The sequence below is a fragment of the Chanos chanos genome, chromosome 6 (assembly GCF_902362185.1).
Source record: "Chanos chanos chromosome 6, fChaCha1.1, whole genome shotgun sequence".
Lineage (NCBI taxonomy): Eukaryota > Metazoa > Chordata > Actinopteri > Gonorynchiformes > Chanidae > Chanos > Chanos chanos.
In genome coordinates, this window is record NC_044500.1 from 34,171,793 (window position 1) to 34,195,467 (window position 23,675).

The window sequence follows — 23,675 nt, forward strand, 5'->3', positions numbered from 1 at the left end:
CAAAATTATTTTGGAATTACGATGAATGTAACTAATGATCGTACTGTTGTGCTGCTGGTGAACTTTACTATTTTTTTTTGTCAGTGAAAAAAATGATTGCAGCTCCTGGATGTTGTGATTTGATGTTTTTGTCTTTTCAAACGAGCATGATTTGCTCGTTCTTGTGCACGCGTGTACTTGTTTGAGTCTGTGAATCTGTGCTTTGGTGGGATCATTCAACAACCATCTACCTGTGTGACCTTGGTGGCTAAGGTGTTTGGGGGTGTGGAAGGCTTTGTCTGTATAAGCAGAGTTCCAGATGGTCTATTGAGGCTGAAGCATAATGAGTTGCACTGGATCACTGGCAACAGGGTGGGGCACCGTGCTGAATGGGGCCAAAGTGTGGGAAACAGGCACAGGTCAGAGCTCTCACACATTCCTCACTGGAGAGCCCTGCTTTGGCCATGCACACTCTTGGGCAGCTGGGTCCACTGCCATAGTGACTGTTTATGGTGTGTGTGTGTCTGTGAGAGTGTGTGTGTGTGTGTGTGTGTGAAGAGGATAATTATGAGGCTTTGGCTTCCCTCTGAATGAAGAGAATGTCCACATTGGAATGCTCTCATTCTCAAATGATGCCTCTTTATTTGCGTCGTCTGTCATGATGACTCACTGCTAAGAAATGCGCGTCGTGAGGAGAGAGGAAGAAAAAAAAGCTAAAGAAAAGAGAAGTGAAGGGAAGATTTCCCTCCAAAAGACATCTGGCATCCTTACGCATATTTGCATGGTGATTTGAGCACTAACTAAATATTCTCAAGTTCCTTTTTATTTAGCATCAGTCATGCATGACTTGTCAAGTATGGATCATTTTTCAAAGATGTCGTTCCCTTTCTCATTAAAAAAAAATCATTATTTTATCATTAAAAAAATGAAGTGCTAAATAACTGACTAAATTCCAAACACATTCATTATCAGTTGTGCAGATAATCCAGCTGTGCTCCCTAAACCTAATGTTTCACAAATGTTTATTGAAATGTACCACAAATGTATTATCATAAATGTTACTGGCTGTGACATGTTTATGGATTATTGTGTGTAACATCTTGAAAAAAACTCTCTCAGGATTGTTACTGTGAGTGATCTTGAATAAGATAAAGGCCATGTTCAATTGCATAATATCAGAGTAATGCTTTAGAAACAGATGCTGAAGCACATGTCTAGTTAATGATAGACTTGAGGAAGGGAGAGGCATGGTAACGGGCAGTAGATTACCAGCGTGCAGGGGTTCAGAGCAGGTGATGTGAAAGACGGCTAGTGAGAACACACACACACACACACACACACACACACACATACACACATCCAATGGCCCAGCGGTGCCTCTGATCTGAGCAGCAGGTTCAAAGGGTATGTGTGGGGAGGGAGGGAGGGGAGCAGCTCTATTGACTTGACAACGTGTGAGCAGGATCCTGCCTGGGTTTCCCACACTATCCATCCATTTATTACCCAATATTCTCCGGGGGGGGAGAGGGTCCCTGACAATAGAAGTGTGCCATCCTCGAGGGGAGAGTATAATTGTGGTTAATTGACATTCACAATGAAAGCATTGCTCCCTCTCTCTCTCTCTCTCTCTCTCTCTCTCTCTCTCTCTCTCTCTCTCTCTCTCTCACACACACACACACACACACACACATACATACTTACATACCAAATCTGTATGTGTGTGTGTGTGTGTGTGTGTGTGTGTTCACATGGGAGGCAAAACAACAGACTCTTAAATTTTTTTTTTTATTTAAAATATTATTATGCCTAAGATAGGGAATAGAGACATACACAATATCTTAATTTTCCATTACATTAAAAAAAATCTAATATTCATCTGTGTAATGCCCTTCCTTTGCCAGCTGTGAAATTTCATTATAACTGCACTGAGCAGATAAGACGTACAATTTCTTATCTATATGTTTTTAATGCCCCTTGGGATACAGCCACTGCCTCATAGATCCCATCTGCATTATGTTTATCAGGGAAAAGGAGGATTCCCAGGTAATAAAAACGTAACGACCTGCTTGTGTTCAGGCTGTGCCTCTGATATCTGGAAGACCAATCCCTCTGTCGGGGCCAGGAGGCCAGTTAACCATGAAATAATTGATGCCTCTCCTATTGTTGTGGATGCCTCACCCACTGGCCTCTGAGTGTGGGAAACTTAATCTTGCCTGGGACTCATGCCTTTGTAATGCTAATGCGCTCCTATAAAAAGGGGAGAGGGCTCCACACTCAGTTCACAACTGACTTGCCTTCCTCAGCGAGACAGCACTCTCTCCATCTCTAAGAATGGCTCCTATCTACACCACTGACTCTGCCAACTCAACACTCTCAAACAAAGAGAAACATAAAGTAAGTATTTTGAGTATTTCATGTGTATCCACTGTTCAATTATTTCGTATTACATATTTTTGTGTGTCATAACTGAACCAAATGAAGCAGAAATACTAAGCGCATTTATTTTTTCTTCTATAGCTGAGAAAACCAGTTGTGGAGAAGATGCGTAGAGATCGTATCAACAACTGCATTGAGCAGCTCAAGACCATGCTGGAGAAGGAATTCCACCAGCAAGATCCCAACACCAAACTGGAGAAAGCTGACATTTTGGAGATGACGGTTGTTTTCCTGAAGCAGCAGCTACAGGCTCAGACCTCAGCCCCTCAGAAAGCTCACTGTGACGGCTACTCTCAGTGCTGGAGGGAGACCATGCATTTCCTGTCTGCCAACTCCAAGGTGAACGCAACGCTTCGCCATTTGAACCACTGCCCAAGCACGCAAGGAGCAGCAAAAGAAGTCTTCCACTTGTCTCCAGTTACTTCTCAACTCAACCATCTCCCTGTGAAGCAAGAGACCAGTGTCCACAGACCTGTCTGGAGACCTTGGTAGAGACACTGATGAGACTCTCTTTTGTAAACCAGATGGGTGTTTTCCATCTCTTATAATGTAGGAGATATATATCTTTCCAGTATGTGTTCTTACCTGAAATGGAAAGAACTTTAACTCTTTTCTCTTATAGAAAAAGTCCTTTGATTTCCTTCACATTGAAGAGTATTTTTTAAACTTCTATAAGTTTTAACTGCTGTGTAATATGTTTATGCAGCAAATTTAATAGGCTGTGCTTATTAGAGAAATGTATGTCTTAATTCAAGCAATTCTTGGCTCTGTAAAAGATTTTCTTTACTTTGAAAATTGTTTTGTAGCTTTGTATTCAGCTCATTATTAGCTGTTTTCTGTTTGTATAGTCCATTTGGATGATACTGATGTCACATGTCTGACTATACCTTCTGTGAAGGATGTCTTTCACCATTTTGCACTGTGGTGCAGCGGAATAGTGATCAGTTCAGTTGTGGATATGGTCACTCAATAAAATGAGTAATTTTTAAAACTTTTTTACCTCTCTTTATTCTGTTCTATGACCATGACAAGTTGCATTGTACCTGAACAGGTAGGGACAGGTACTAATTTCTCCAAACAGCTTGCATAGCTGCACAAACAAACAGCACAAACATGATCTTTGCGGTAACTACTCATATATTCCTGTAATATACAGTAATATTAAACATTTCAAGGTTTCCGGTGTCAAAATATATATAAATATATGTGCAATTTAAAGTATTCATTTTTCATCCTTCCAAAAGTAAAAGACAGATAAAGAGAGAGGGACACTTTCTGCTTTTCCATCACAAGCTACTGTCCTGTCAAATCATATTTATTCATAAATGCTTACTGTCCAGGGGGTCCAAACGGTCGAATAGTTCGCCAAGATCAAAGTGGTAACTCACATATACACACAGAGACGGGTTATGCTGTTGTCCTGGCTTTACAGACAATGCTTTGTGACATATCAACAATGAGCTGCTCAGAGCTAATCTTTTTGTTGTTATGGTCATTCTACTCCATAATCATGCTTCTTTAATGAAACATGTTATGTTTAGACATGCAATCAGCACTGCTAAATGTCAGTCTCCAGTAAAGAATAATTACACACAGAGACATACTCTAGTTACAATACATTGTCTGCGTCTGACGGCCTGGGTCTCGAGCACTTGCAGCTTTCCCACACTCATCAACCAATCACGGAGCGGCTTGTAACACATGATAACATCAATGCCTTGTGCCTTGGGGCAGACCTGCCATGGTTGTGGGTGGGAGGGAGCTTTGAGAAGAGGAGTATGTATGTCACAAGGGGGCTTGTGTGTGTGTGTGTGTGTGTGTGTGTGTGTGTGTGTGTGTGGGTTGGAGGCAGGGGGGGCTTCTGATCCTGGGATAGATGAGGACACCACCTGCTTATACTGACACCCTCTTACCCCAGGGTGAGACCAAAGACTTCCCATAGCAGTAAAGTTAACACAGGCACATGCCCATCCTGCCATATACTCTACTGGAGCTACAGTCATAAACTCGCTCCCCACCTTAACACTTCACCTAACAGACTATAGTGTGAAAAGTATGTCTACAGTGTCACTGATGCCACAAACCACGGAATAAACTTGTTCACCAAACTAAGTTCTTTCCACAGACAAATGAAATGTCGAAAATAAAGTGATAATTGAAACAAGGGCACAGTTTTCAAGGCACACTCATTATGGTATAGAATGATGGTATATGGTATAGAATGATGTTTCCAATAAGATACATTTGGCAAGTAAAAAAAAAAGAGAAATCAAACGAATCTGTTTTAAAAATGACTAACCATTGTATAGTGTTATTGTTGTGAAAATCAAACAGTTATCAGAAATGTGCAGTCTCAGAAACAAAAATCTTACAACCAGTAGGAGATCATCCCAGTTTTGCAACAAGTTGATGAGAACCGCAGACAAACTGCTTTCTCTTAAACAATAGATTTGAATGAAAGCAGTGGAAGACAGGGGTCAGAATTCACACTGCCGTGGCTAATGGGTAATTTAGTGCGGCACACTTCCTTTGTGCCTGTGCTGAAAGGGGGGACTGAGTCAAAAGTGTGGGAAATCCTGGGAGAAGCTGGCCCCACACATGTAACAGTCAGTATGGCCCTTCATCCACTGGGCTCACCAGCTGTCTGATGAAACCTGACCTGACAGCACATAGTGGGACTGGCTGTACAAACAGGGGCATTAACCCCCCCCCCCCCCCCCCCCCCACACACACACCCTCCTTTCATCCCTCACAAACAAGTGCCCTCGTGCTCCCACATGCTCGCACTTGTGCACACGTTGCTGAGCTTGTACACATGCACAGCTACACCCCAATGTCTTCCATTGGAAAATCTACGGTAAATAAGAAAAAAATCCAGTCATATTAACATGTTACTATCACAGACATTTATGTGTTTCATTAAAGAACATCAAACCTGAAGTATATACTCTTCCGTTCGATTCCACGTGTTTGTCTCACTCCTTATTTGTCATGAATGAGAATGAGATAAAACCTTCTGTAATTGTAATTAATGACTAAATATCTTGACACATATTGTATGGCTAAGTATGTGTCCCTTCTGTGAAAATGGTGGCAAATACTGGGAAATCAATTGCATTTCCTGACCAAAACATAGCCTGTCTATGATTTACTTACTGTATTCATAGAGAAGATAAGGGCAAATATGCAGCAAGATGGGGATTAATATTAGAAAATAAGCATGGTAACAATAGGTAAAGTTCCTCTATAATCTAATCATATCACAAGATTGCCCTGAAATAAAGGACTTTAGCTTTGGCAGCTTATCAAGTTTCAAGTAATGTCATTAAGTTCATGGGAAACTGTAAGCATGGGCAAGCCAAGGTCTTTATTCCAACAGTGTGAGGAGTAACAAGACTAGAATCAGCCAATCTCAGGATCAGGAACAGACACAGGGTAAACAAGACAGGTAGTGATATACACTGATATACAGAAGACACGTACTAACATATACTGATATACACAAGACAGGTACTGATATACACAAGACAGGTACTGAAATACACAAGGCAGGTACTGAAATGCACTGATATACACAAGACAGGTAGTGATATACACTGATATACAGAAGACACGTACTAACATATACTGATATACACAAGACAGGTACTGATATACACAAGGCAGGTACTGAAATGCACTGATATACACAAGACAGGTAGTGATATACACTGATATACAGAGGACACGTACTAACATATACTGATATACACAAGACAGGTACTGATATACACAAGACAGGTACTGAAATACACAAGGCAGGTACTGAAATGCACTGATATACACAAGACAGGTAGTGATATACACTGATATACACATGACAGGTGGCCCTGCTGATGGGCAGTAACCAGAGAACTGCAAATCAACAAGGAACAGTCCCAGTAAACCCAAGCAGACAAGAACACATCACAAAGACACCAAGAAATGTAAGATTATGTATACACAGAAGCAAATAAGGTAAATGAACAAAAACCAGGTGTAACTCATGTTAGACAAATTAAATAAGGGGGGGGGGGGGTTCACAAAGGTGTGAAAAGCAGAATATTAAGTTTGAGTAAGTATAGATGCAGAGGTCATAAAAGTAGTTGAAGCATATATTGTATTTACAAATATGCAAGTAAAACAAAAACAGCAATTTGCTAATTGATGTCAGAATACTCAACAATTCTTTATGATAAAAAAATACACTTTGATGAAATTAAATAATCCTCCTTTACAAAAGGAAACAATTTATTCGTTACCTTAAGGCAACAGAAAAAGATTTTGACAAATAAGTGCTTAAATAAATATACTTTTTTTTTTACAAAGACATATTTTTCCTACCAGTAAAATTAGTTCACAGTTTCAACTTTTATAAAACTGTTAAATCAACTCCACTCAAATTAAATGACAGAGATTAGACATTCATCTTCACTGTGAAGACAATTAGTCAAAAATAGGACATGAATCATGTCTTTACAAGGAACACAGTGCCTAGCAGTGGGGTTCATTAATACTCTGTACAGTTCTCTTCACCTCGTAAGATGGTCAGTATATCTGCACTGGAAATTATACTTCCTGTTTCATATGGGATGGAAAACACCCATCTGGTTTACAAAAGAGAGTCTCATCAGTGTCTCTACCAAGGTCTCCAGACAGGTCTGTGGACACTGGTCTCTTGCTTCACAGGGAGATGGTTGAGTTGAGAAGTAACTGGAGACAGGTGGGAGACTTCTTTTGCTGCTCCTTGCGTGCTTGGGCAGTGGTTCAAATGGCGAAGCGTTGCGTTCACCTTGGAGTTGGCAGACAGGAAATGCATGGTCTCCCTCCAGCACTGAGAGTAGCCGTCACAGTGAGCTTTCTGAGGGGCTGAGGTCTGAGCCTGTAGCTGCTGCTTCAGGAAAACAACCGTCATCTCCAAAATGTCAGCTTTCTCCAGTTTGGTGTTGGGATCTTGCTGGTGGAATTCCTTCTCCAGCATGGTCTTGAGCTGCTCAATGCAGTTGTTGATACGATCTCTGCGCATCTTCTCCACAACTGGTTTTCTCAGCCATAGAAGAAAAGATAAATTCAGTTAGTGCTTTGTCCCATTCAATGAAGGTGCACAGAAATAAATCATGTGAAATAATTTTAATTTTTTTAAAAATATAGAACAATATAAATACTTTATGTTTCTTCTTGTTTGAGAGCATAGAACTGGTGTAGACAGGAGCCATTCTTACAGGTGGAAAGAGCAAGTCAGTTGTCAGCTGACTCTGGGTCCTTCTCTGCTTTTTATAGGAGTACATTAGCATTAGAAAGGCATGAGTGCTAGGCAAGATTAAGTTTCCCTCATTCAGAGGACAGTAAATGAGACACAACACAACAAATCAAATCAAACACACCTTTCACCCTTCCACTTTAATTGCTCTATATTAGGTCTTTTCTGCAGTGTTCCTCTTTCTTTCTTTCTTTCTTTCTTTCTTTCTTTCTTTCTTTTTTTTAATCTCAGTTATGTTTCTGACTTTGTTTTCAATTTCTTTCTTTCTTTCTTTCTTTCTTTTTTAAATGCATCACACATCTTACAAATATGTAAATTAAATATAGATGTGGTGTCCAAAGATATTCAGAATGTATATATGTAGGAGACTAGGCTCTGTAAAAAAGAGAAGCATGACGTGAAAGTTTATTTTATATAGACATTCTGACAAGCCTTGTGCTGTGGGGTGAAATGAGGTGTTTGAAACAGTGGCTAGATTAAACAACCGAGGTATCATTATTATGTTGAGGAAAGACATGAGAGATCTTCCCATATTTCAGTTGTCACTATTTTGAGTTATTGAGAACTTCTAACATAACTTCCATTTGTTGCTTAGCCATGAGACACGCGACGCCAACCTCGGGAGAGGCACGTGGAATACGCTTTTTTTTTTTTTTTTTAAAGATTTGTTGTGTCAGACTAAAGGTACAATAAAACCTTCCTTTGAAGTCTCTCTTTTGAAACCATCTAGGGCCGGGGTGGAGGAATAGCACACTTTCAAACTGCACTTGTTTCACACGTTTCAGGATCAAAGACTATCTTCCGAAAGCGTGTCGAGGACACTTTGTCACCTCGCGCTAACTTGACAGTACCACGGACTAAACAGGACGTCAAGCCAGGTGTGAGACACACGCTGAGTGGCCCGTGTCGCTGTTTTCCCACACTAACAGAGGAAGTAAGTCCGCATGTTTTATGACAAGTGGGAGCATCATCAAGTTTAAATTGTTGTTACTGTCACCCTGCGATTGGTCAACAGTGTGGGAAAACTACAAGTGCCCGAGCTCCCCGCGATTACGTTGCAAACTTTTCGTATAAATACAGGCAGTCATCCGCAAGCGTTTATTTCGAAGACAGGACCACCTCCATCACCTTTCCACATTTATTCTCAAAGTACTGAATGGCACCTAGCAATCACAATCGACACTCAAAGGCGAACATGTCGGAGGACAACAAAGTAAGTCAACAGGATAAAAGATCCTTCCATTCTACTCCCCCCGCTCCCCCCCACTCAAATATTTCCACTCAAATCAGATCTCGTCAAATATCTTTTCAGTTTATTAACGTTGCCTTTCTCTCTCCAGTTTCGCAAGGTAATTGTGGAGAAAATTCGGAGAGATCGAATTAACCACAGCATCGAACAGCTACGAACTCTTCTTCAAACGAGACAGATGTCCGACCAGCCGACAAGCAAACTTGAGAAAGCAGACATCTTAGAAATGGCAGTCATTTTCCTGAGAGAACGGGCAACTTCCACTGCCAACTCAAGCTACGTACGTGGTTTCTCACAATGTTTACAAGAGACCCTGCGCCACTTATCCCTTCACGCGCACCTGCAACCTGCTGACAGAGAGGAGATCAAGCGTTTCTATGTGCTCCAGAGGACAGGACTGCAGATGCGCCTGTCTGCTCCACAGCCCGGACAGATGTGTGTGAGATCACCAAAACGGCCGTCGACAAGATCCAGAAGAGCACTGTGGAGACCGTGGTAAAACAGTCATGTGCTTACCATCAAGGTCTCTGTACCTATACCCTCTGGACTTGTCACTATGTATCTGCCTCTGTTCAATATCTTTGTCCAGGGATAAGTGTGTTGTAAGATTTATAGCATTATAACGCTCTTTTGTGCAACATTTGCGTGTATTTGATGTAATTTAGAAATTGTCCTCAGTGTATGGCACTCATTACGTCATCATTTTAACATGTCCTACTTTGAGTGTGCTTCTCAAATTTTGTTGTTGCCTTTTGTGAAGGCGTATTTGTGATATAATAACCAACAGCCCATCATCAAATTCAGCATTGATATTTTTTGTCATCATGTTGTAATTGATATCACTTATTAAACATTCCTTATATTAACGACAGATTGTCATCATCATCATCAACATTATTTTTTATCATTGTTGTTGTTGTTGTTGTTAGTAGTAGTTGTAGTATTGTTGTCATGGTTATTACTACTAGTAGTAGTAGAGGTAATGGTGGTAGTACTAGTGGTAGTAATAGTAGTATTGATGACACTATTGTTTAAGATAAACACACCCACACCAAGATATGTATTAGAAAGTAGAACTTCTGATTAGCTGGCCAAAAATCAAGCCAGAGGTAGCCAAAAATCATGGCTGACACCCCCCCTCCCCAAACACACACACACACACACACACACACACACACACACACATTTTCAGAACACTCACAATACTTTATATATATAATAATTTTATTTGTATTACATCTCTGTCATGAAATGTTTCTGAAAATCTGCAATATATGCAGAGGAGAAAACGAGCCATTGATTCAATGCAATTGTTCACACTTGAATAATTTAAATTGAGACAGAAGCTCAAATATCATTTACCAGGTCTTTCTCAAGCCTTTGCAAAAGGCTTGTCTCATGTCTTTACAAAAGACAAATAAACATTTTGCTTTATTATCATTCATTATGAACTGCAAAACTGTTCAAATACAGCCTGTGCACTTTATATCTAAATGCAGGTTACTACATTACGGACATAGGCTATGCCCTGTCATAGTCCAAAAACTGAACACATGATCTTTACCCATGGGGTACTTCAACAGGTTACTGCAAAAAACAGCAGTGAAAAAGAAAAAATGAAATAGATGGAAAAACCACCTCATGTAGTAACACTGGTTTCCATAGGAAACAGTTTCTGAGGAACACTTAACATTAGATGTTTAAAGAATGTTTAATTTAATGAAACATACTATTCCCTAAAATGGAAATCTGAGGATCCTTTTCAACAAGGAAAAGAAAATAATGGAACCTTTAAAACTTTTTGTCCATGCTGTCTAATATAGACAAATATATTAAGATTGAAGTCCTTTTTCCATGATTTTACCAAGGCCTCCAGAGGGCACTCTTTGCAAGCTTCTTTGCTTTGCTGATGGTGTGATGGGTTTGGGAGTTCAGCTGAGAAAGAACACTCTCCCTTGGGTTATTATCAGGTGTTGACTGCAGGCTCTGGAGGTGGTTCAGCAGTCTTCTCTGAGACTGTGTCTTCACTTCTTCCCTGGACAGGAAATGCATAGTCTCTTGGATACATCTGGAGAAGCCTTGATTGACAGCCACTGAGGAGGAAATGCTCACTGACTGCTGCTGCTGCTGCTGCTTTTGTCTTAGAAGAAGAACTGTCATCTCCAGAATGTCGGCCTTCTCCAACTTGGAGTCAGGTTGCTGGTTGAGGAACTCTGCGTTGAGGAGGGACTTGAGTTGCTCAATGCTGTTGTTGATACGGTCTCTGCGCATCTTTTCAATTATTGGCTTTCTCAGCTGCAAAAAGAGAGCAAGCAGGGATTTAATAACTACATTCAGAAGTACAGGGATTATAGAGAAAAATAGAAACAGGTGGATAAAGGAAATTAGGGAACCTAATCTTACCTTGTTGGTCAGAGTGTGGTTCTCCTTTGAGATGATTGTAGGTGCCATGGTTGTATGTCTGTGATGTAGATCTCTCTGTGTGGAGTGAGTCTGATTTGTACAGGCTGCATCTCTCCTATTTATACTCCCAAATCTCCATATGAATGTGTGGGTTTTTGGAACGTTGGTGTTTCTCACAGTTTGTAGCCAATGGATGAGCATGGATGGACAATAAGGAATGTGGAGCTGCCACATGTCCATTGCTTGAGGACAATGGCCATGTCTCAGGGGACCAGGTGGAGAAGTGGGGGATGATGGAAAGAGACTCATAGTGCCCTGTGTGAATTTGGGAAAGTGGTGACCCTGTAAACACAGCAGATCTTCTGTCTGATGTTGCAATCAATGGTACTGACAGAGCACACGCACATGGCTATACATACCTGTAGATGGAGCATCTGCTGGAATAATTTGGTGTTACTTTGTCTTTTTTTTTCATGTGATTTTATCATTCCATGTTGACTACTGCATTTATCATTAAGAGAGACAGTAAGAGAGTCATCTTACTGTCCTTAGATGAACTAACATAAATTAATTAGAAAATGTATGTATTTTTTGATTAATCTACAATGTTATTGGATCATAAACCAATTAGACCTCTGTTGATGTCCATTTTTTTTTTACCTGAGTTAGTAGTTCACAGACACACTCAGACTTCTGGGAGTCCAGATGTAGCAGATGTGTTTTGTGTCTCGTCACTAGTGGTTGGTGTGAGTAGAGAGCTCATCTGAGTTTCCCACACTGAGTCCTGTGTTCTCTGATCAATGGACTACAAAAGCTGTTTAGAGCACTGAATGGTCCATTAGTGATGGCTGTTGGCTCTGTGTTGAGTTGGAGACTGTAGAAATAGTCTGACGTCAGAACCCATCTGGAGGGAAAGCTACTCATTGGTCAGTCTTCCATAAGTGGGCATTAATTGTTCATGAAGATAGTGGCTCATGTTATAATGTATTTTATGTTATTTTGTTCATTTTCTTCAAGTACAGTTTGTGGCATATACTCAACTGAACATACCGATAACACTGGGGCTTGCTTGAACTCCTACTGCATCAGCTGTTGAAACAATGATTTAAGCTGAAACCAAAGTGGCTACTACTTAGATAACTAAGGAAAATTAACACACATACACGCACATGCACATACACACACACACGCCCATGCACACACACACACACATACACACACGCACACACACACACACACACATACACACACACACACACACACACACACACAAATACACCAGGAATTCAAAAATGGCTCACTTCACTTTCACATGGTGTCAAACCATTTTAATGCATTGGTAATTGGCATTTTTTTTGTCACTTTGAGTTTTATGGCAGCTGGAATTCAACCCTTAAACTGGGACGCTGCTCTCTTGAGCTTTCCCACACTTTGTCCAGAGGGGATTTCTCTCTGCACAATAGAAGTGTGCCTATTGAAATGCTAATTTATGTGTGAACAAGCAGTAGGTAACCTAGGGGTGAATCTCGTTAGTTAACTGCCGATGACCGTGTCATTTCATTGTAAAATAAACACAACCAATCCAGACAGATTTGGGACTGACATCAGAGCACAAGACTGACAAAGCTCACCTAATACTTTAGCATCACATATTCAGTTTTCTATAAGGTCTACCAGAAGAATTTCTGAAAAATCACCAACTAATAAGCTAATTTGTTCATGTTCAATAAACAACATCAAATTTTTGAAGCTCTATATCCCCAGACACAAATTATTATTTGTATTATTAGTCATTTTAAACCTAGGGAGCATTTGTCAATCCTCCTTCCTCTCCTGAATGTGTCTAAGAGTGCAGCAGAATACATTATGTTATGTAGTTACTTTATGTATGAAATTTACATGTGTGTATTTAATGTGCATTTACTTTTATTCTAAATTTAGAGCACTCATATGTATTCTCAGATTTATCTTCTCTCTCTACTTTTCTGACTGGGTCATAGATTGAGCCATTCCTGTTGACTGGTATGTATTAGGAATACATTGCAACTGTTTAATGAGGAAGATGACATGACAGTAGTTCTTAAGAGGTTTATTTGACACAAAATTAAAACAAATTACAAACAATATTATATAGCATTCAAATACTAAATACTATGGTGTACCCTTAAATAAAGTGCATAAGGGCTAAGGTGAGACAGAATGTCTAGTTCTACAGACATAATATTCGTCTTACAGTAAAGACTGTGTGTAAAGCATGCTCTCTTAGAGAGAGGGTAATGCAGAGAAGTACTGCAGAGAAGAATGCTTACAATGCATTCCTAATTGTACTATTAAATACATTTTAGGATGTTCAGTGTTCCTTCTATTCAATTTGTCAAGAAACATTTTGCTGTTGAAAATGCATCACCGTGTCAATACAGGGTTGATACCATCCAAAATTTCGAAGAAATATCACATTTATAATAAAAGAACCAAGAGAGTCTGTACAGAAGCTGTCATGATTATAAATCATTAATGCTGCATCCCAGTATCGTCTGGTTAACTTCACTGCTGGTAACACAGGGGTGTGACGTCTTCTTCGGGAGCGTTAAACAAACGCAGAATGTCACGCGAACACCTGGAGTAGCCGTTGTGAAGGAGCAAAGTCCTTTTTAAAGTGAAGAAAGAAATGGTTTTCTCCAAAAGGTCTGAAGCAGGGATGCCATACTGCAAGTAATCTGCAAGAGCTGATTTCAGTTTCTCCACACTGCTGCAGCACTTTCTCTCCAGTCTGTGAATCTTGCACCTGAAATCAGAAACAACTTCGTCAGGATCGACAAATAATACTTAAATAGCAAATAAGTGTGTTTCACATATCAGTTGGTATTGTAGAACAATGTAAATGCAAAGTCACGTGGCATAACATGAAGTGGAAACAATCAAAGATTCATCTTTAAGAATGTACCTTGACATGTGGATGTTGTCCTGAGGATCAATGCACATGTAGGCAGGCATTCTGGTCACAGATATTCCTCTGTCTTCAGTGAAAAGTAAAAATTTGAGTCAAGCTACTTTTGCTCTTCTCTTGTGTCGTTGCCCCGGTAGACTCAAAGGTAAGATCTGTGAGAGCTTCTCTGATCAAGCTTGTATTTATACCCCTGAATGTGATATATCGTTGTCTGTAGCCAATGAGCAGAGAGCATAGCTAAATAATTTACATATTATCCCTTGTTCTCAGCTGAATTCTAAGGAGTCATTACTGGACTGGTGGGATATTGTCCCCTTTTGCCATCTGTCAGTGAGGTCACTTCATCTTATGGGAAAATGGCTATGGGCATTATGGTTGACTGTGAACATTTAAGTGGCTCATGCATAATACTATGGATTTGTTGTGATCAGTGTCCAGACTAACTGCAAATAAGTCATTAATTTGAATTTAAATTTTAATAGTTTTTCATTTAATCAGTGATGAAACACTTTTTTTTTTTTAAAAAAATGTTTTTGCTATATACATTTGAAATAACATGAAATACACCAAGAATATTTTATACACTTCAGTTATGTCATAGGATGAGAAGAGTAAACCAAAAACACTCTTCAGAAACTATCTGAAAGTATGGTAATTATGGGATACTACACTGAGTGCTCTCTGATCCAGATGGTTGGAGTTGTACAAGCTCAGTTAGTGCAGTGCTGTGGGAACAGACACGCTTCTATTGTCTGAGTGATTTACTGTGATGAATACAGAAGTGTGGGAAGACGTGTGTCTGTACAGCTCCCACCACATCCAAAGAGGGAGAGGGCGTGTGCCTGGGGCATGTTCACCGTTCTCTGTAGTGCCAGCTGTGCATGTGTGTGTGTGTGTGTGTGTGTGTGTGTGTGTGTGTGAACCAGGCAACAGGTAATAAGTATATAACTCCAACTGTTGCCTGAAACACAGACTAAATAAACGAAAATAAATATGTGGATGCAGTATATGGGATTTTGTTGAGTCACCAGATAATGATTCAGAGTATAGACATTGACAAACAATTACCTTTTTGACTTAAGTGCTAATAATATACAAGTACTCATGGGAATGGTTTTGTATAAAGAAAGCAGAACATTTCTAGATAAACATTTAGAGATGTAATGGGAAACAGCATGATTTCTGGTACTCTATACATAATCTGAAGCAATGGTCAAGCTAAATATTCTGCATGAGTTTCACATGTGTGTATATAGTAATGATGAGCGTGTGTTCTGTCAGTGACATCGATCTCCACATCAGGCAGAAGATCTGATCTCTTTACAGGGTCACCACTTTCCCAGATTCACACAGAGCACTGTGAGTTGGTCTCCATCACCCCCCCACCTCTCCATCTGGTCCCCTGAGACATGGCCATTGTCCTCTAGCAATAAGCCCACTGAGCATGTGGCAGCTCCACATTCCTCATTATCCATCCAAGCTCATCCATTGGCTACAAACTGTGAGAAACTGCAACAAACCCGAAACCCACACATTCATATGGAGATTTGAGAGTATAAATAGGAGGGATGAAGCCAGTACAAGTCAGACACACTCCACACAGAGAGATCTACTGGGCAGAGATACAAGCATGGCACCTACAATCACCTCAACCATGACTTTCTTAAAGGAGAACCAGAGTCTGACCAACAAGGTAAGATTAGACTCCATACATTCTCTCATCCACGTGTTTCTTGTTATTGTTTTGTAGTTTTTATTTGCTTGTTTTATTTTAGACCTACTCTTTAATTTAGTTATTAAATCCCTGCTTGATTTCTTTTTGCAGCTGACAAAGCTGAGGCTGAAAAGTGGTTGAAGAGATGCGCAAAAACCGTGTCAACAGCAACACTGAGCAACTCAGGTCCCTCCTGAGTACAGAGTTCCTCAACCAGCAACCTGACTCCAAGTTGGAGAAGGCCAACATACTGAAGATGACAGTCTGCTTCTTATGATGGAAGGAGCAGCAGCAGCAGTGATAGAGGCCATCAGTTTGACTGTACACTTCCTGTCCAAGGGTGAGGTGAAGACATCACCACAGAGAAGACTGTGCAACCACCTAAAGAACCTGCAGTCAACATCTGATAACAACAGGAGGGAGAATACTCTTCCTTAGCTGAACTCCCAAACTTATCACACCATCAGCAGATAAGAGTCCAGTGAAGTGCGCCCTCTGGAGGCATTGGTAGAGTTCTACAACTAGTGACTTAATTGAATGCACCATGCTTGTTGAATAAGCATCACAGGGTGGTCTAAATTAGACTTATTAATATGTTGTTCATACATTACAGTTTCACATTTTGATGGAAAATTGCATATTCTTCTTTTCACAGCATGTGCAAAAGAAGTTTACTTCTGTTTTTAGAAGCTACAGTATGAAAATATTCATTCATTCATTTTACACTGTATTTCTCAGTTTCATCGGCTGGTAAATACATTACATTGTCAATATTTCTGAAACCATTTAAATAATGGTATAAATTATTTTCACCCACATTGGGTGAGCAGTTGTTATAACCTGGTTTATGAAAACTATTTTAAAATGTGTTATTTTCATCCTGCATCATAAGGAGAAGTTTTCCTTTTCTTTTGTTGTGGTAATAGGAATAATAATGATACTGTTTTTCAATGTGTATCACATTGCGAATGATTAGACCTTATCTACATTAGGTATTGGTTTCATATGCATATAACTATGCTAACTATACTATGCTATACATTTGATAAGTATCATTTGATATTTCACTGTTGAACTTTTTTGTTCTCTGTACTATGTGCATTTCATAAATGCTCATGATTTAACAGGAGTTCTGCACTCCATCCATTCATCTTTATGATGACGTTTAACATCTGCCACAGTACCTGTGAAGATTGTTAGTTTCCTTCTGTGAAGGAACTGAAAGGTTTTTAAAAATCTAACTGTGTCAGTTGAATGCTTTTCCAAAGAGAAATAAAACAATCATCTGAATGGTTTTGTTTGTGCATTTAATTTACTGCATGTACCCTTAAAAAAAATTAAGTTTTCAATTAAAATGTTATCAATTTCCCCTATGTTATACCAAACATGATTACTTTCAGGACATTGGAACACTGCTAAACATTTATTATTATAACCCTGCTATGTCAGTTGTTTCCTACAATGGGACATAAATTTGGAGATGGTCTACAGAATGTACCATACTTTGTTTTCATTTCCCTCTGTGGTGCTCATGCAACTATCCTTTGGGTACATTGCAACTGACTCAAGGTAAGGTTACCTTGTAATGTAAATTTACACTTTTGGGGAATAGGACCATTTCAAAAACAAATGATTACTGTGGTCTTAGTAACTGTGTTTTCAACCAAAACCTGTATCTAAGCTTAAACTAATTCGTATTTCTGGAGTACTGTTTCTAAAAGTCAAATGTTGGATGTGTTTTATCTTGGCCCTAACCAAGAATTTAGGGAAGATTATGCCTGTTCATTTAGGAATATAGACAATGTGCACAGCCCATATTATTCAGTTTAAATGACTGAGTCGTGCTGTGTAATTCCTAGCTGAAAATCATTCTGTGGCAAGAATTATTCTCTAGTTTGTCTGATGTCCAGATCACAGCAGCAGCAAGAGGCATACACTTTGTATAGAATACCTTTATCATGCTGCATATTGTGATAAGCATTGAGAGTAGCTACATATTACATGTTAATTTCTTTTTCTTCAAGTTAATGTGAAAAACTTTAACCCCTAACAAGCAAAAGTTACCCATACTCTGTTGTTATTTGCATCTATGTCAAATTCAGACCAAGTCTGCTTGGTCGTTGTTGTTAGAGGCCCGAGTCACTAATCTGTTTCTCTCATGTGCTGGACTTGCTATACAATTTACACAAACTGACAGGAGAGCATCCATAGAATAAGTCTACACCAGTAAATCATGGCCAGATTTGGTGTGAATATAATGTTCATGCCAGTGATCATGTTGATACTGATCTTCTGATATTCAGAGCTAAAAAACAATGCAGTCATCTCGTTTTCATTTAAGATGGCTTTTAGATAATATTTGCCTATCAAAGGCGAATGAATTTCATCTTATTTCATCTTTAATCACTTCTTGACTTCAGGGAATAAAAAAAAACAAGACTGATAAAAATATTAATAAATCAAATGTTTAATCTTTAATCCTTGTAAAGAAAACTTCATTTCCTGTAACCACCAGAACATACAACAATACAGTATGAAATACAATAATCTCTTTTATCTATTGAAACAAAAATGATCTCATACAAAATAAACCCTATTTAAAAGGATTCAAAGTTTTGGGCAAATCATTTTCACACTACACAAGAGTGTTTTAAGAGTTTTTCAATGTACACAGAATATTTCAATATTCTATTTCATGTACACGTTTTGAGCAAAGGTAAGTGCGTGGTGTAACCACTAACATAAACGCATAAAATGCATTGTATTGCCAAGCAGGCAGCTTTGTTTGGCATGATAACATTTTACTTAAAGCCTGTACCTATAACACATTATGACACCACTCAACTGCAAAAGTACTATGCAATACTATGCAGTAATTATGGCTATAATAGGTGCTCTGGACAATTGCTCATATTCGTTAATATATTTTACATACAGGCCTTCAGTAGCGTGTTACTATTATCAAAAATTCATTAAAAGAAAAAAAAAAAACTTTTCACAGAAAAAAAAGATTAACACCATGAAACATAAGAATGTTTCTCTTACCAAAAGTGATCGCAATATTTTCACAGTAAACTTTTCCTGGTCGGAATTTTGCTGTTTACATAATCTTTTGAAAAAGTCACTTGTGTTTACATGATGAACAGACAGAAGACAGAAGAATTAATGTTGCCACTATGAAGATTGTGTGAACTTTGTTGTGTGTACTTGACTTCTCAGTATCTTCTGAATATCTTCACTGATGGCAGCACAGGGGTGTGACATCCTCTTCAGGAGCAGGAAAGAAACGCAGAATGTCACGTGAATACCTGGAATAGCCGCTGTGAGGGAGCAAAGTCTTTTTTAACGTGAGGAAAGATGTTGTTTTCCCTAAAAAACTGGACACAGGGATGCCATTCTGCAGGTAATCTCCAAGAACTGATTTCAGTTTCTCCACACTGTTGCAGCACTTTCTCTCCAAGCTGTAAAGCTTACACCTGAAATCAGAGACAATACAGTCAAGATCTCTCAGACTAAAAAAAAAAAAACAACCTAAAACAAAACACGTAGCTATTTAGCAATTTATCATCCATTCTGTTTTTACAGGCACTGTTTCCAAACTTACCTTGTGTGCTGGACTTCTGTGTCCAGGTAAGAGTTCAATGAATTCTGAAGAGTGAGGTCCATATAGGCTGCCATAGTATTACTGATATTGAGCTTGTTTGTGTCTCTCTTGGTTGTTGCTCTTGGAAAATTGTTAAAACAGCGCCGGCCTTGCTTCTCCGTTGCTCTGTTTTCTCTTCACCAAAGTGACTGGCCTTGTTGAACTAAAATTGTACACTCTTAGAAAAGCTCTCCCTCAAAGTGCTTTTATACTCTTATTCAGGACAGTATTTCATTCTTTACAGCCAATCAGAATGCTCAAAGCTTTGAACAGTTGTATGCATCTGATTTTCTCTTGTCTGTGGGTCAGTGGGATTCCCTGCAGGACAGGTGGGATGTTGTCCTTTTTGCCATCTGCCACAGGGCTCTGTCCTGTTCTTCACAGCCAAAATGGGTGTGAGTATGATGACTCAGACATGTAAGGTTCCCACCAAATCTAAACCAGCCCCACAGTCTGCCACACTTAGATATTGTTCCAGACCAATATGTGTAAAGTATTGCTAGCAGTACATATAATTGTACTGCTACTATTTTCACTATTTCAGTTAATCTAAAATCAAAATGAAAGTTAGACAAATACTCTCTATACTCAAAATTTGTGTGAAATCCGTGGATGGAACAGATGTGACTGCTTTTGTAAACTGAACTTATTTTTTCATGTACATAAGGCGATGATAAATATAAGATACTTTTGAAACTGTTCTGTAGACAGTGAAAGGAAAGCTCTTACCATGAGTTCTCAGTGATCCAGATGGTTTGGAACCATACGAGACAGGCCAGTGCAGTGCTGTGGGAACAGACACACTTCTGTTGTCTGAATGATTTAATGTTATTCATGCTGGAGTGTGGGAAGCCGTGTGTCTCTACTGCTCCCACCAGATCTGAAGAGAGGGAGGGGTGAGGTAGTAGAGAACGCACAGCGTTCTGTCGGGAACCAGCTGTGTGTGGGTGTGTTCACACACAGAGAGTGTGCTTCAGTCTGTGAAACATGAGCCTATAAACAGGTAACAACCACTGAGTTCCCCACCTGCTCAGAAGGAAAGTGAGAGGAGGCTAAGAGAATGTCTTGGGGCCTGTGAAGCACACAGTTCTCTGCAATTAACTACTCTGATGTTCTGTTAAACAATCAAAATTGAATAAACTAATGAACAACTGTGGGAAAAAATATCACTTTGTATTACAACTGCAACTTTTAGAGGGAAAATGTGCCTCATGATTATTGTCATGATGAAATTGTAATATTATAGGGACCTGTGCTTGCTTAATTACTATATGCAGTAAAATGTATCTGTGCGTTAGAACAATGAGCATTTATTATGTAGTAGACAAGGGCTAGATGTGTCTGCAACACCTGGGAGTGAACACCAAGTATCCTGTGCTCCATGAGAAGTTATCTTGTCCTTGGACTTGTTTGTCTTACTGTATGAAAAGCTCTGCACTCCTTAACCTCAGTGTGAACTGCACTTTACCTCTGAGGTGTGCTTCTCCAACACGTATAAAATAAAGAGGAAATCACTCATCACATCTGAAGTTTGTGGACTCTGAGAATTAGAGAATCTCATTACAGTGGACTCCAAATTTCTCTTACACATCCAGAACAAACAAACAACAAAAAAACAGAAAATTGCCATTGCGTTTTTTCCCCTCCAAAATTTTCACCTCTAAATTTTTTTTATTTAAAAATTTACCTCCTGAAGCCAAACTTATTTTAACTAATTAAGTATAATCTTTATCTGCATACTTCAGACTTAAACAATATTTTGCAATGTAGTGGTGGGTTTAAAGCTATTCAATCTGTGTCACACGTGTATATAGTCACGATGAGCGTGTGCTTGATCAGTGACATTGATCCTAACATCAGGCAGAAGATCTGATCTCTTTGCAGGGTCACCACTTTCCCAGATTCACAACAAGCAGCTCCACATATCTCCACCTGGTCCCCTGAGACATGACCATTGTCCTCCAGCAATAAGCCCACTGAGCATGTGGCAGCTCCACATTCCTCATTATCCATCCAAGCTCATCCATTGGCTACAAACTGTGAGAAACTGCAACAAACCCGAAACCCACACATTCATATGGAGATTTGGGAGTATAAATAGGAGGGATGAAGCCAGTACAAGTCAGACACACTCCACACAGAGAGATCTACTGTGCAGAGATACAAGCATGGCACCTACAATCATCTCAACCATGACTTCCTTAAAGGGGAACCAGAGTCTGACCAACAAGGTAAGATTAGACTCCATACATTCTCTCATCCACGTGTTTTTTGTTTGTTTGTTTTTTGTTTGTTTGTTTTTATTTAGACCCACTCTTTAATTTAATTATTAAATCCCTGCTTGCTTTCTTCTTTTTACAGTTGAGAAAGCCAGTGGTTGAAAAGATGCGCAGAGACCGTATCAACAACAGCATTGAGCAACTCAAGTCCCTCCTCAGTGCAGAGTTCCTCAACCAGCAACCTGACTCCAAGTTGGAGAAGGCAGACATTCTGGAGATGACAGTTCTTCTTCTAAGACAAAAGCAGCAGCAGCAGCAGCAGCAGTCAGTGAGCATTTCCTCTTCAGTGGCTGTCAATCAAGGTTTCTCCAGATGTGTCCAAGAGGCTGTGCATTTCCTGTCCAGGACAGAAGTGAAGACACAGTCCCAGAGAGGACTGCTGAACCACCTCCAGAACCTGCAGTCAACACCTGATAATAAAATGAGGGAAAATGTTCCTCCTCAGCTGAACTCCCAAATCTTTCACACCATCAGGAAAGAGAAAAAAGTCCAGAGCTCAATCTGGAGGCCCTGGTAAAGATCTTAGGACTGATATTCAGTTCAACAACCTCTCTGACCATGTTGGTCACATGTGGAAAGTTATTCTCCTTTAATATATGGAGAAATGTAACTTTGTTGTAGGTGCTAGCACTTTGTCCCTCTAAACATTGTGAAGTTCTTTGTTTTGGGAAGTCTTCTTTTTTAAAAACAATGTTTTTTTTTTCATTTGTCCTCTATGAATCTGAGAAATGTTTACCATCAGTCACAAACTACTGCATTGAAATTATAATGTAATGTTTTCCTCTCAATTCTTACAATTCAAGAATCTTCATACTGAAGAGACTTATATTTTCTTCTCCATATTGGATGTTAATTTTTAACTTCTAAGAAGTTTTTATGACATATTTCATTTTCTCTATCTGAAAATGTCCTATTTTATTTGTGTCTATAATTTTACATATTGACATCATTTTTTCTATCAATTGTCAATGTCTGCTAGTCTTTTGTGAAAACAAAATTTGTTAATTCACTAATGCTCCCTGTGGATGAGTTTTTACCTGTTTGGAAAAATGTGATTATATCAATTGAAAGGTTTTGAAATACAGTATCTGTATTTTGCTTTGTTGAACATTATGTAAATGTTTCAAAACATGTGAATAAAACTATAACATTATTTGCTTTTTGCTCTGACTCTGCATATAAACCGTTTTCTTTCATCACTGATGGACCAAGTTATGTGTAAACTGCAATTACATAACTTAAGTACACACATTACAACTACAACGATATATGGAAAAATCTGTCTAGCTATTTCACAGTTATATGATTTAAACATGAAAATGACATGGTGAAAACTGAACCTTGGATATACTTAAATGACAAGTAAATAAAGATCTGAAATATTTATCATTATAGGAATATCATACTACAGAACCTTTTCAAACGAATGTGTCATATTGGCTGTGCATTAAGACAGTCATATACTTAGATATTAATGGCGTATGTCTCTCTGAATAAAGTACAGTTACAATTATTATTTATTTGACTGCAAGAAGATGCTGAGATCCTGTTACACAAATGGTCACGATGTAGGCTGGATGCAGGGATAAACCCCATGTCTAATGTCATGTGCAATGAGACACGTTTCTATTGTTCCTGCTGTAGAGAGAATGACTGGGAAGAGTGTGGGAAACAGAGGAAAACTCATTCATAGGCCTCCTTTAGAGCAATAGAGCTCAAGTAAGATGAATCAGGGGTCAGGTGGACC

At 39.1% G+C, this 23,675-nt stretch overlaps 3 protein-coding genes and 1 pseudogene across 3 annotated transcripts; 2 read left to right on the forward strand and 2 right to left on the reverse strand.

Moving 5' to 3' along the window:
* Nucleotides 1-2,310: 2,310 nt before the first annotated feature.
* On the forward strand, nt 2,311-2,907 carry LOC115815594 (transcription factor HES-5-like). The gene is made up of 2 exons (XM_030778558.1): nt 2,311-2,373; nt 2,497-2,907. The coding sequence occupies exons 1-2, from the start codon at nt 2,311-2,313 to the stop codon at nt 2,905-2,907; spliced, it is 474 nt and encodes a 157-aa protein (XP_030634418.1).
* A 4,165-nt stretch (nt 2,908-7,072) lies between these two features.
* LOC115815654 (transcription factor HES-5-like) lies at nt 7,073-7,649 on the reverse strand. Its single transcript, XM_030778623.1, has 2 exons — nt 7,600-7,649; nt 7,073-7,484 (listed from the first exon to the last, which is right to left on the reverse strand). Exons 1-2 carry the CDS (start codon nt 7,647-7,649, stop codon nt 7,073-7,075), a joined length of 462 nt encoding a protein of 153 aa, XP_030634483.1.
* Nucleotides 7,650-10,802: 3,153 nt separating this feature from the next.
* Nucleotides 10,803-11,455, reverse strand: LOC115814157 (transcription factor HES-5-like; annotated as a pseudogene).
* Nucleotides 11,456-15,922: 4,467 nt separating this feature from the next.
* On the forward strand, nt 15,923-22,445 carry LOC115814158 (transcription factor HES-5-like). Its single transcript, XM_030776884.1, has 2 exons — nt 15,923-15,985; nt 22,011-22,445. The coding sequence occupies exons 1-2, from the start codon at nt 15,923-15,925 to the stop codon at nt 22,443-22,445; spliced, it is 498 nt and encodes a 165-aa protein (XP_030632744.1).
* Nucleotides 22,446-23,675: the final 1,230 nt, after the last annotated feature.

Coding starts and splice junctions, on each gene's coding strand:
- LOC115815594 (XM_030778558.1), top strand. CDS start 2,311: ATGGCTCCTATCTACACCACTGACTCTGCCAACTCAACACTCTCAAAC. Junction 2,374..2,496: donor CAAACAAAGAGAAACATAAA/GTAAGTATTTTG, acceptor TTTCTTCTATAG/CTGAGAAAACCAGTTGTGGA.
- LOC115815654 (XM_030778623.1), bottom strand. CDS start 7,649: ATGGCTCCTGTCTACACCAGTTCTATGCTCTCAAACAAGAAGAAACAT. Junction 7,485..7,599: donor TCAAACAAGAAGAAACATAA/AGTATTTATATT, acceptor TTTTCTTCTATG/GCTGAGAAAACCAGTTGTGG.
- LOC115814158 (XM_030776884.1), top strand. CDS start 15,923: ATGGCACCTACAATCACCTCAACCATGACTTTCTTAAAGGAGAACCAG. Junction 15,986..22,010: donor ACCAGAGTCTGACCAACAAG/GTAAGATTAGAC, acceptor TTCTTTTTACAG/TTGAGAAAGCCAGTGGTTGA.